The sequence below is a fragment of the Amblyomma maculatum genome, chromosome 8, assembly GCF_055883805.1.
Source record: "Amblyomma maculatum isolate TAMU_Amacu chromosome 8, ASM5588380v1, whole genome shotgun sequence".
In the NCBI taxonomy this organism is placed as follows: domain Eukaryota; kingdom Metazoa; phylum Arthropoda; class Arachnida; order Ixodida; family Ixodidae; genus Amblyomma; species Amblyomma maculatum.
The window spans coordinates 89,195,466-89,208,178 of NC_139351.1; the positions used below are offsets into that span (position 1 = coordinate 89,195,466).

General features: G+C 42.4%; 1 protein-coding gene across 1 annotated transcript; it reads left to right on the plus strand.

Annotated features, from left to right (window-relative positions):
• Positions 1-53: 53 nt before the first annotated feature.
• Positions 54-10,476, plus strand: LOC146181754 (uncharacterized). The gene is made up of 2 exons (XM_084576763.1): positions 54-76; positions 5,616-10,476. Exons 1-2 carry the CDS (start codon positions 55-57, stop codon positions 5,939-5,941), a joined length of 348 nt encoding a protein of 115 aa, XP_084432889.1. The 5' UTR covers position 54; the 3' UTR covers positions 5,942-10,476.
• The last annotated feature ends 2,237 nt before the right edge of the window (positions 10,477-12,713 follow it).

The following is a 12,713-nucleotide window of genomic DNA, read 5'->3' on the forward strand; positions in this document are numbered from 1 at the left end:
AACCGAAACCTTGCTACTAGCGCCATTATTTTACAGTGTCGTTAACTGACCACAATGAAGAGCAACATGGCTGCAGGTGCCGTATTTGACATTGCTGGAGACACGGTGGCTACAAGCAGCTTCGTGAGGAGCTAAATGGGACGCTTTTGACGCGGAAAAACCTCTAGCGCACTCGCATTTCGCCATGTCCACATGTTTTATTCCAGGCAGCTTAAAGTACCCCCCTTGAATTTGCAGTAACGAAATGTGTAACGCGTTTGCTAATCGTGACAACTGGTCAGCTTGATAACTTGTTTCTTTCAATCCGGCTGAAATAGTAATGGTGCTAAGAGAATATAGAATTAAGCGACACTTTTTTTTGCGCCTTTTTCACGGCATTCACCTTGGTTACCTGCCCGGTGGCTACAAGCAGCTTCGTGAGGAGCTAAATGGGACGCTTTTGACGCGGAAAAACCTCTAGCGCACTCGCATTTCGCCATGTCCACATGTTTTATTCCAGGCAGCTTAAAGTACCCCCCTTGAATTTGCAGTAACGAAATGTGTAACGCGTTTGCTAATCGTGACAACTGGTCAGCTTGATAACTTGTTTCTTTCAATCCGGTTGAAATAGTAATGGTGCTAAGAGAATCTAGAATTAAGCGACACTCTTTTTTTTGCGCCTTTTTCACGGCATTCACCTTGGTTACCTGCCCAAACGGTGTCGGGAACGGCAACTGTGCATTGTGGTTTTCGCCAAACTCGTCTGTGCTTTAAGTTTGGCAGCACACAATGCTTGCTTCCTAGGTGACATTAGAACTATAGTGTACTAGTATTCTAGTTCACTATAATTAAAACCTGCCGCATTTTTACTTAGTAGTTCAACGCAGTAAAGTTTGATTACGCACGCGTCTTTCACATACCGTTACTGAGGCAATTAACTGTCAACATTTTTTTAACATTATTTTGCAGCTTTAAGAGCTATAAGGATATGTAGCAATTCTATTTGTTACGCTGTGTTTCTTATGTGCAGAAAATGGACCATAGTAGTAGTTAAGCGCTCAAAGACTGCTTAAACGCAGAGTTTCACTTGGCATCCGACAGCCTATCGCAGTTCCGTTCCGCAAGAAATTAAATGCACTGACCCTGAACTGTTATAATTTTGTTGTGAATGTTTTCAGAAAGTGTTAGTAAATAGCGTAACAAAAGGTTTTGCTCATGTTGATGTAGTGTCCGAACTTGCCCTGCAACTGTCGGCCTCGCTCAGCACTGCGCGTTTTTAGAATTCCCTACGTTTTGTTCTCTCAGTTGTTTACGCGAAGCTTGCGTTGATGTTATGATCCGGGTCAGTGGTAGACGCTTTTATAAAGAAAAATAAATAACACTGCTGGGGCGCGTAAGCAACGCGCAGCTCTGGGTTTGCTATGGAGGCGAACCATTTGGATGTCTAGTTATCAGAATATTCTTCTCGACATGCCTCGTAACAATATGTAAGCAATTGTTATTTGTTATGGTAACGTAATGTGCATCATTCTCAGTGGACGTCGTATGTGTTTGACGAAAAATTTCTTCGTAGTTTATATTGTTGTCCAGTGTGGTGTCGAAGTGTCTGTCATGTTCTCTTGGTGTTACTTAACACAACACCCATGTAATAGAATGTTGAATGTGTCAACCTCTGAAACAAATTTCTAGGCTGTAAAAATTGCATGTGTTGCCCTCAAGCTATGGAATATTAGCTTTCCATGTGCTTTGCCGCTTGTTTTGGGCTTAAGGTAGTTCTGTCGCTTGTGCAGCAGTGTGCCTAGACCTTTTGTAGTGTAACTTGTGGCTGGCTGTGTGACAATTTTCAGTGTGCCATACGTTACGAATAGAAATTTCATTAAATTGTGACTTCAGTATGCGAAGTGAGATAATGCGTTTGGTCATGGCATTAAATCACCAAGTACACCCAGAAATGGAAGCTTCTTGGTCACGGGTGCTATCAGAGAAACCATATTTTCTTGCTGTACAGTCATGGAATATGCAAGTTCATGGCACCATGTAATATTCATGCCGCCGGCTTTCAGCTCTCAGTTTCATGTGTATGCCTCTAGCTCGTTAACATTTTTACTGCTCACCTCACACAATTTCATGCGTGCGTGAAATGGTGTCATCATGCAGTAAATTCACTTGACCTATCATCATAAAGTACACGACTCACAAGTCAAAATAATGTTTATGTAACCTATATTAGTTAGCAGGAAATTGAAATGCATTCTCTGGTCATAGCTGTTTTCCACATCAACCTTACACATACATGAAACCTGTTAAATTATATGAGTGCCTCTTAATTTTTTTACTGTTGAACTTGTGGTCTACAAACTTTTGTCCTTAACTGCACATTATTGAACATTTGACATTTTGTTCAAACATGCTGTGGATGGATTCATGTGATATTAGAAACTTGCCATTAATAGGGTTATAGCAATACAGTGAAGCCTCTTTCTGATTACACTTATACTGTAAGCTGCACAATAGCAAATGTAACACTTTTGTCAGCGCAGGTTATTTGATGTAGCACAAATTCCAGGAATATTTGGCTTATAATGAATTTTATAAATATAAAGTTTCCCATGTACTGTGCATTGCTAGTGCACGTTAGAGAACCCCAGGTGTTAGAAATTTCCGGATCCCTCCACTACGGCATCTCTCATAGCCTGAGTTTCCTTAGGATGTTAAGCCTCATAGACCAAGCCAAACCAGTTTAGTTACTATTCATCATCTGGTGTCATCCATGCTAGCAGAACCTAATCCATGTCAAATTCTTTGCTAGAGCTATTGTATGAAGTGAAGCTACCAGTACTACTAGTTTTGCATTCAAGTTAACATGTGACAATTGATTTGTATTTTATCTGTGCATCAACTACATGCTTACTCGTACACATAATTGCTTTTCTTTTTTTCCATTCCATGCGTACACAAAGGCCATCGCTTTGGGGGCTGCAGCCTCATCAGCGCATTGAGTAGAATCTCCTCTCAAAGAAGAAGGGGTTAGATTTTTCCTGCAAGACTGCATTGATCACAACTACCCATGATGCCACATCCGTGCTTACACCAGCAAAGGGTTGTGTCATTGCAGTGTGTACCCAAACAAGTTTGGAAACCATGGCAACCTGAACACTATGTATGTCACATGGCGTTATGCAAGAGAACGCCCTTACAAGTATGTGCACTGTACCATATGTTCTAACCAGACCAACTGCCTCAAGAAACACCACCTTGGACGGCAGAAGTATTAAGTGGTGTTGAGTGTTTGTTTATTTACTTCTTCAGATGATGCGTTACTTGTGTGAGCCGTGTCGAGACTGTGGTGTGACATTACGTTTGTGCCCTTGCATTTGTGCCCTTGCAAGCGATAAATTTGTTTTTCCCTTTTCTAACCTTTATTAGGTCATGTTGCTGTTTCCCACTGTCTTGGTCGTGTATATGCATTGCTTTTGTTGAGCAAAAGGATTTAAAGGAACTCTCGAGATAGCTTCGGTCAGTTTTTGTCCTTCGATCCTATAGCTCTTTCTGGCTATGTTGATGTCGGTTCAGAAGCAAAAATTGCATTGCCGAGATTTCTTTAAAAATATTTCTGTCCGCCACTCGATTCAAACTGATGATTTGCGCATCGAAGAGAACTCTGTGATGACTGATATTTAGAGAATGACGGAGTATCGGTACAGCTTAGCCTTTAGGATCTACGGTGAAAACTGTGTCAGGGCACAGCAGTTTACTTGCAAAGTTGGCTGCTGGTAATGACATCTGTATTTCATTTCTGGCCTTTTCAAGCTTGTGAAAGCTCCGTTTTAGATGCAGTGACGGCTTTATCATTAGAGAGGTCTGATCTGTTGGTACAGGCCAACTTCAGCTTGTCCTCAGCGTCTCTTTAAGGAACTGGTGTGTGCGTACTTCTTGACCGTAATTATTTTTTATTGTATTTTTGTGATATAATGCACAAATTTTTGTGCATTAGTTCAGTTTGCCGCACAAGTAAGGACAACGACTTGAAAATAGTTTTTTGTGCTAGTAGTAACACCACTGTCATTACCACAACTAGTCGTAGTAATTGTGCGCAAACAAAAAAGGTACCAGTGTGAAGCATACGTTGAGGATTACAAGACATGCATGCGACAGGCTGCATTGTATGTACACAAAATAATGTGTGTGCTTCAACTCATGGGAATCTCATATCCTTGTTTTACAAGAGAGTGCAACCAGCTCATGAATGCTTTCGAGCTAGTTGCATTTAACTAAGCTTCAGCAGCTCTGAAGCAAAAGGATGCGAGTGGTTCCTTAATACATTATATCATTTGGTAGCCATAGGAATCTGTCACTTTTTATATCATGTGGAAATAAGACTGCTCTCTTGGCGTCTCATCTGCGGTCTTTTGATCGGTTTAGTTGTCACCAATACTGAGAATTTTGTCGTTGAATGTCGAAATATGGCTTCATACATACAATATTTTCTCCATAGAAAAATCTAAACTTCTTTTGTATCGTGTAGGTCTGACCATCAAATCAACTCACACGACAGTACAAATTGCAACACTATAAGTGGTGCAAGCCTAATGTACACAAAAACACGTGTTGTGCCTCTTCGACTGCGAGGTTCCATTTTTGCTTAACTCTAGAGTACAAAGCCTTGTCTGGCCTTGCCCTGCTGCAGAGCATAGCTATAATCATCTTTTCTGTTTAAACAGCAGGGCCCCCCAGGCTCCAGATAAGTGATAAGCCTAATCCAGTCTGCACTGGATTAGATAAAGCAGAGGTCACTATCTGAGCCTGCCCAGATTATGCGATAGCTGTCTGGACAAGGGACTGTCAGCAGCCTGCTGATATAGGAGTGCTTGATGATAGTAAACAAACTTCCGGCTGGATAACGAAAAGAAAACTGATGCTGCTACACGAGGATTTGTGCATGTGTAACTGACAAGTAGGTCCATGATTTCATCAATATTTGCGCACAGTGGAGTCTGTTGTGACGCTTAAGATTGGAGAGTTAACAGCTTTATTTAACCATACATCCAAATTCTGGTCCCAGTGAGCCTGTCTCATATTACAGTAACCTCACCTTCACTACAAAAACTGTGGCATAGTTTTCATTTGCAGTATCTCAAGCACGCATTCAACTTTTCGTATCACTTGCTGGAGAACAAGGATCAGTCGCAGACTACACAAACTATAGCTCTCAATCTGTCACAGGCTCTATAGAACAGCCTTGCAACATGTAAATTTCAAAGTGAGCTACTGTCCTCCCCATGTAGTCTTTATAGAATTGGCCGTAATAAAAAAAAAAAAAAGCCAGTTGCTGAAACTGTGAATTCGAAAATTATCTCTCTGCATCCAAACCTGTGTGACTGACTCTATCAACAATTTTAACTGACCAGCTAGCTTTAGTCAAGCACACAGACAAAAAAAGCATTAAAACCACACCAAGACTAGAAACTACTGGACATAGCCCCTCGCGATTGCAAATATCAAATTAAGTTTTCTTTCTTCTCTTTTTAGGACTTTCAACACACTGGCTTGCAAGCAGATAGTAAAAAAAGATAAGAAAAATGCACGGAAGTACTGTCACAGGTACCGCTAATCCAGCACTTGCACTGCTCGTGCAGGTGCCTTTGTGGTGTTACCATGGGACTCAACGGCCCCGCAGCTTACGGCTAATACCAACAATAGCCGGCGGCTCCAGTGTGACCAGTGTGGCTACCGGTGCAGCAGCCGCAGCTACATGCGCATCCATGCCCGAGTGCACACAGGCGAGCGACCGTACCGATGTGACGTCTGCCCGAGTGCCTTCACTGACCCAAGCAACCTGAACAGGCACAAACGTTGCCACACCGGCGAGCGCCCATTTGTGTGCCGCTACTGCAAACAGCACTTCAGCCAGAACAGCAGCCTGCGGACACACATGCTCTACCGACACGGAGACTTGGGCTGACCGTACTCTTCCATTGGGCCTGACCACTGACCATACTCTTCCATCATTAGCTGTCGTCACCGCTAAGTGTTGTGTGTGCTTTGGGGAAGATGCCTGTCGTGTCCTCTGCAGTCGGATTGCACTGTGTGCAGATGAGTTGCTGCTCTGCTGAAATGTCATACTCAAAGCCCACCCTGAACTGTAAGCAGAGTCTATTCCTAAGTACTCATATTCTGGAAGACTCTGTTAAGTGGGCATGCCTAAATAGGCGGCTTTCTTTCCCCAAAACAGCAAATGTCATTGCTACTGCCTGAAGATCACGTTACATTTTGCCACTTCCTTTGAATCAAACACAGGTGACTGTATTTGATTTTGAGAGATTTTAATGCCAGTCATGTATTTATAGTACAGATAGTCACTTTTGCTGCCAAGATGATGTAACGGTAAAGATGGGTTAGGTGTCATCACCTCTACATCTAGGGCTCCAGCTAGCTGCAATGACTTGAAGTAGATATCACTGGCATATTTATTTTTTATTCGCATACTATGAAGGCCCTTCTTGGGCATTACATAGTGGAGTTGGGGTGAATGGTGACATTGAACTATGCATAGGGTTTCTCAGTGTTACTTGCAAGGATTGGATTGCAAAACATTTATTTTGCCATAAAAGGCAGAATACAGATGGTCCGTGCTAGGTGGCTATCAGTCCACGGCTGACAGCGACCTCAGTAGCCCATTCAAGGAAACCTGGCGCCACTTCAACTACTGTGGGGATGCTGGGGAGACAAGTTTTCATATTTGGCTTGGCCTGTGTTTTTGGCCTTGCGCAAAACCAGGTTCTGTTGTAGCTGCCTCGAAGTCTTCAGATGCAAGAGTTATAACTACGCCAGGGTGCGACACAGAAATTTTAAAGTACATTGTGTCTCGAGCAGTGTTCCTACCTTCCGGCGTAATTGTACGAGAGCTGCTGAATGTTGTAGCCATAGAAAGGTTGACTGTTCTTTCTGTTCCGCTATTGCAGTGTCGTGCGTGTTTTGCAGGTATTTACCACTGAGATAGACTGTAGCCCCCTTAAATGGGAGGGCAAACCTCTTCGGTACAAAGAAATGCAACCAGACAACCTATTAAAATGGTTCTTTGGGACTGACAATTTTAAATTCACAAAAGCGTCTTGCTCACAGAAAGAGCCAGTCTAGCTCTTTCGAGAAGACTCTTCAAATTGTTAGCATTTGCGTATCGAGGCCCACACCCAGTGCTACCAAGCAAACATAACTTCACAATCTTAAGTGAACTTTTTAAATTTGGCAGACTTTTCTTCTTATTTCAGAAAAGTATTTTCATTTTGGCCAAACATTGTCTTCCACGCATGTGCACGCACACACATTTTTTCGGTGAAATATGCAGTGTCCCTGTGCAGTCAAAGTGACAGACTTTAGCTTAGGTATATTTTAGAACGAGCAGCTTGCGTAACAGTAATTGACACAGAGTTAGTCACAATAGGAGCTATCCTTGCAGAAGCAAGCTCTACAGTTATAACAAATTGTTGAAGTTGACTTACTAGGACATGAGACAAAACCATAAATGGCAGTTTAGTTCTAAAAAATTCTTGCCTCGTTTCTGGTTACACGTTGTGCTGAGCGAGATGACCTTGTACAATGGCAGCAGTGGATTCACTTAAAGGGACAGTCTACTGACTTTTTCAACTATGTTTTTCTAGCTTCATTCGAAATTCCATCCCGAAATTAACGAATGCCCATCTGTGGAGCCGAGAAACATGGAAGAACAATTTAAAACTTAATATTTGCATAAGGTACCTCGTTTTCTCAATGGTAGTCAGTATATGCAAATACTGACGTCATGGACACAACTTGCAGCTAGTAAAGTAACTCTATGCAGCTCTGCGAGCACGACAACTGCTTCGCCACCTAGGTCACGTGCAGAACATGTCATGAGCTAAAGATGCACAGATTTTGTTAAATCTATAAATGAGTGTACTAAAATAGCTTTAAATAGAATGAAATGAATAAATAAACCTGGTGACATGTACCAGATACTTACAGTCGTTGCTGCCTGTTGCAGTGCTGCCAATGGCAGTGGCACTACTAGCGGCACCTTTGGTTGCGTGATTTTCTGTTTTGTATACATTTTAAAAGGGAATCAAGCAAGATTAAAGAATAAGAATAACTAATTTATTGAAAGAGAACAACACAGACTTTCTTAAGTTGATACGAACACAATAGCATACTGTGGCATAGCCTTAAAATGTAGGTTCACTTCAGACAATCTGAGCAGACACTATTTAGTAGCAACGCAAGAACGCAGTATGGCACCACCATTCACTAAAACCAGACTTTTGTGATCAATTTAACGTATAAATTTTCGGTTAAACCACGAGCTCTTCCCTTGATACTGCCACCAAGTAGTGAGGCCTACCAGAATATGTCAATAATTTCATACTCATTCTGCCAGCAGACTGTCCCTTCAACCATTGCATGATCGTTGTGGAAGCTAGAGCATGCAGTTTTGTACCGTTTGTGCACAGTTTCACATCAATAGTGGCTTGTTATGGTACCAAGAGTTTTCAGGTGTCCATACACACACTGGAAAACCTATGTAACAGCACTAAGCCAGTGATGAGTTTGCGCAGACGGTCAGGCTTGTTGGTTTTTATTTCTCAAACTGGGCATTTTTGTCTTGTTTGTTTTAAGGCTGGTTCACACTGGCGACTCGCCGCGCGACAGGATTCGTCATGGAGGAGGAGACCCGAATGAGTCGCCAGCGACCCGTTTGTGGGAGTCGCTCGCTGACTGATTTCTTGTGACATGACTTCCAGTCGCAAAACTACTGAGCCAATCCGCAGCGCTTGTGCCTCCTTCCAGGGCGGGAAAATTCAAGATTGCATGTGCGCGTGTGCACAATCGACTTACTGCGCCCAGAGTTGTTGGGCACACATGTAAAGGAGCACTGCGAGAGTGAAACATACTAATTCACGTTTGTACTCGTATTCTTGATCATGTACTCGCCAGTGTGAACCAGCCTTTAGAATGTATTTCTTTTTTCCCGGTGAATTATATTTCTACATCTGATTTATTATCCTGACCATTTTGTCAGCCTAAATAGTAAATTTATCAGGAATAACACACCAATGGTCGTACATACAGCTTTGATCACAGAACGAAATGATATTGACACATAAAATGTGGTGGAAGCTATACGATCGAACTGTCGTTCCGAAACGCATAGAGTGAATTCACTTTTAAAAACTTGGTTGTCACATTACTGTTGTGTCGTTGTGCTCTGTTGAATAATGAAGTGGCAAGTCTATGGTGTGCGTGCCAACTGCAACGGTGAACTGTCGCAGAAATGTAGGGGTAGGTGGAACACGACACTTTTTAGCAATGCTTATGTGTGATGCTCGGGGTGGAGAAACCTATTGAAGCAATTCTTCCCACTGTGCCCATGGTTTGTGTGCCTTGCCATTTCCTCCTCTGAATGCAACTCTTAAATCCCCACAAGCTGTGCCATACATGTCAAAGATACTGAATCCTTTTGGTGAGAACCAAATTTTAAAAATTGCGTATTGTTATTGGCATCTTTTGGTCTGCACCAAAAAAATCCAGTGCCTAGTTGTACTCTGCACTCCCGGATTTCTTGTGGCAGTGCAGCCCGAGCTACAGAGCCGAATCGCATCGGCTCAATGCGCAGCAGTATGTAGTCCTTCCAGAAATTTTGCAAATCGTGCTTTATATAACATTATACCATTATGGGAATATGCACGTTTAATCACGTAAAGATTATACTGTAATACAAGCCAGTACAGTGTTAGTGTAGTGCACTTTAAGATAGTACACTACACCGTGCAACAGTGATGGCTGCGCCATCTGTCGAACAACACCATGTTTGGGCCTGTTGGTATTGATCTATCTTGTAGAACGTTCGCAGCACACAAAAACGAGGACACGAAGTTTCAGCATTCGTCCTGTTGTGCGTGTTTCTTCGTGTCCTCGTTCTTTTGTGTGCAAACGTTTTACAAATCATGTCTGGAATTCCGCGAAGCGTACTTCTGCTGCGTTTAACTGCCGGTTTCTGTATGCTTTTGCAATGCACTTGTTTTGATGATGTACATGGCACAGTGCATTTATTAACTGCAAATTCACGTTCACTTGGGCAGTGGTGCAAAAGAAACACATTTCTGCATCATTGATGGCTCTAAAACTACTATTCCAAGTAAAGGTGGAACTGAAACCCCTAACTGAGGACAGGCATTACAGAACTACTTGGTGTAGTAACATTGTGACGAAAGCTCTGTCCCCGTAGCCTTGATTGCACAGCCACAAAAAGTTGTCCAGGAGCACAGTCAATAGTGCTCAGCCAGCCGTGCAGGTGCTAAGCTCACGAATCAATGCCTCAAAATTTTACCGCAGGACTGCATTCCAAAGACGTTGCTGCCTCACCATGTTCCTGGTTCCAGCAACTTCTCTGCTTTGATCTGCGTTCCACAAATACTGAGCTTTTCCGGTTTGAACATTTTTAGAAATAAATTTGGAATACCTTTATTAGCATTTTTCATTTGAAGCCGAAATCACCAACCCCTAGATTTATCAAATTGTGCATCATGCTCCTGCAAGTCAAACATAACCTATCATCATACCATCGAACACATTGTGAGGATCATTGTGATGACCCCCACAATCCCACTTCGTATGCGAAGAATCTTGAAGGGAACTTGGAAGTGTAGATATCCTTCATTCTGGCATACTTACTTTCAGCACCACACTGCTGTCATGTGGGGAATCCAACCTTGCTAACTGAAGGCTGTTGGCTCTTGCGTGATGTGCTTCGTTGCTGAAGGCGCTAGAGAGAGATCAACTATACCTTTGTTTATTTTTGGTGCGCTAATAATAGGATTACACCTCTTATGATAAGTGATGACTGGTTTTAAAGCGCTGTTCGCTGCAGCTTCGATGCAAGACAAGCTGGGCCCAAGTGAAGCCCAGAGAGCGGCACATCATTGTACGTAGCAAGCGTGCCGCTAGTGTGTGTGCCAGATTTGTTTCTTATACGTTACAGATATAAACATATCTACTGCAGCAATACATGCATATCAAATTATCAATGAATATCAGACTATTTTGCAATCCTGGTGGTGGACTGCACATTCTTCAAGTTGTTTTTACAGCCTGCATTTCTCGGCGTTTTTTATTTTTTTTACTGAAACGGAAAAAGTGGTTGTGATTTTGTGGGGCTTAACGTCCCAAAGCGACTCAGGCTATGAGAGACGCCGTAGTGGAGGACTCCAGAAATTTCAACCACCTGGGGTTCTTTAACGTGCACCGACATCGCACAGCGCATGAGCGTCTTGCTTTTTGCCTCCATCAAAAAGCAGCCGCCAAGACTGGGATTCGATCCCGCATCCGTGGGATTAGTAGTCTAGCGCCCTAACCACTGTGCCAACCCGGCGGGGCGAAACGAAAAAAGCGTGATCGTGGTTTTTGAAAAAACTGCTCAGTCAATAAAGAACAGAAGAATAAGGTGGACTGAGGAATGGGCATGATAAATATTTTCAAACTTAGAGTAATGTGTGCTCTCCGCAAGAAGCGAAGGTGCGAGTAGAAAAAAAAAAAAGCAGGGAATTTAGATGTCTTCAGAATAAATTTTTTAATGTAGGCCATGACTTTGGTAGTCGCAACACCTGGAATTCTCTAGCGTGCATTGACATTTTTGTATTTCGATAATGCATACAAACAGTAACTACAAATAAAGGTCAAAATAAGTGCAGAAAATGCTCTTTTTTATACATTTATGCAACTTTCTGTACAGTGGTTTGTAACACAGTACTTCAGAAAGTCACATTTACATTACACACCTGAAACCAGAAATGTAAGCCTACTAGAAAAAAATCTACAAGTTCTAGAATGTTAATGTTTTTTTTTTTTTTGTTTTTTTAGCTCACTTTGATCTGAAAGATGACAGTGCTGTTCTCACCCAGAATGGGCCTAGTTTCACACTCGTTAACAGGCTCGCTCCGTGCACATCAAAGCACCCAACCAAAATTGCAACCTGAATCAGCTGAGCAACCCCTGCACTAATTGACTGGTGCAGTGAAATTCAGAGGGTGGTGTTTTCCTAGATAGCCACGGTTGAGGGGTGCACGTTACGATGGAAGCACACGTAAGAGTGCATTTTGGGGCATGTTGATAGATACCTTGAGCAAGCGCAGTTTCAATGCTAGATGCAGAGACTGACCAAATGCGCCAGAGACTAATATGCCAAATGACATGTCAGCACGGGTCATTTCACCACGGATACCCAGATGTCATTTACTGCAAGATCTGATTAGACTCACTCTCCTTGTTCCTAGCAACAGAGGTAACCAGTTTGCAGTAAGGGCAAGGAATTCCAAATAAACACTGCCTGTTTCAGCATTACCGATATGTGAGGCCTTTATCACTTCCCATTACTGGAAAGCAAAAGTGGGCTGCACAGGAATCTGATCTTTTTTTTTTTTTTCTATGTCCAAAATCATTTTTTGCCAGCACTCGCAGCAGTTAAGACAATGTAAACCAAGTCGTCCCCTGCAACAGTTGAACATTAACCACTGCATAACGCTTCTGCCATTACGGCCCCTTAATGTGTATACGGCACCAAAAGATGAGTCGACTATGACACAAAGGAAGATGGATAGATGCTTTAGTCTTGACAATTACTGGCATGACTTCATCGCTAATTTTATATAGGTTATAGTAGTTAACATTGAGATCTTAAAGGGCACCTGAAGATGTTTAGAATGAAT

Coding starts and splice junctions, on each gene's coding strand:
- LOC146181754 (XM_084576763.1), top strand. CDS start 55: ATGAAGAGCAACATGGCTGCAG. Junction 77..5,615: donor GAAGAGCAACATGGCTGCAG/GTGCCGTATTTG, acceptor CTGCTCGTGCAG/GTGCCTTTGTGGTGTTACCA.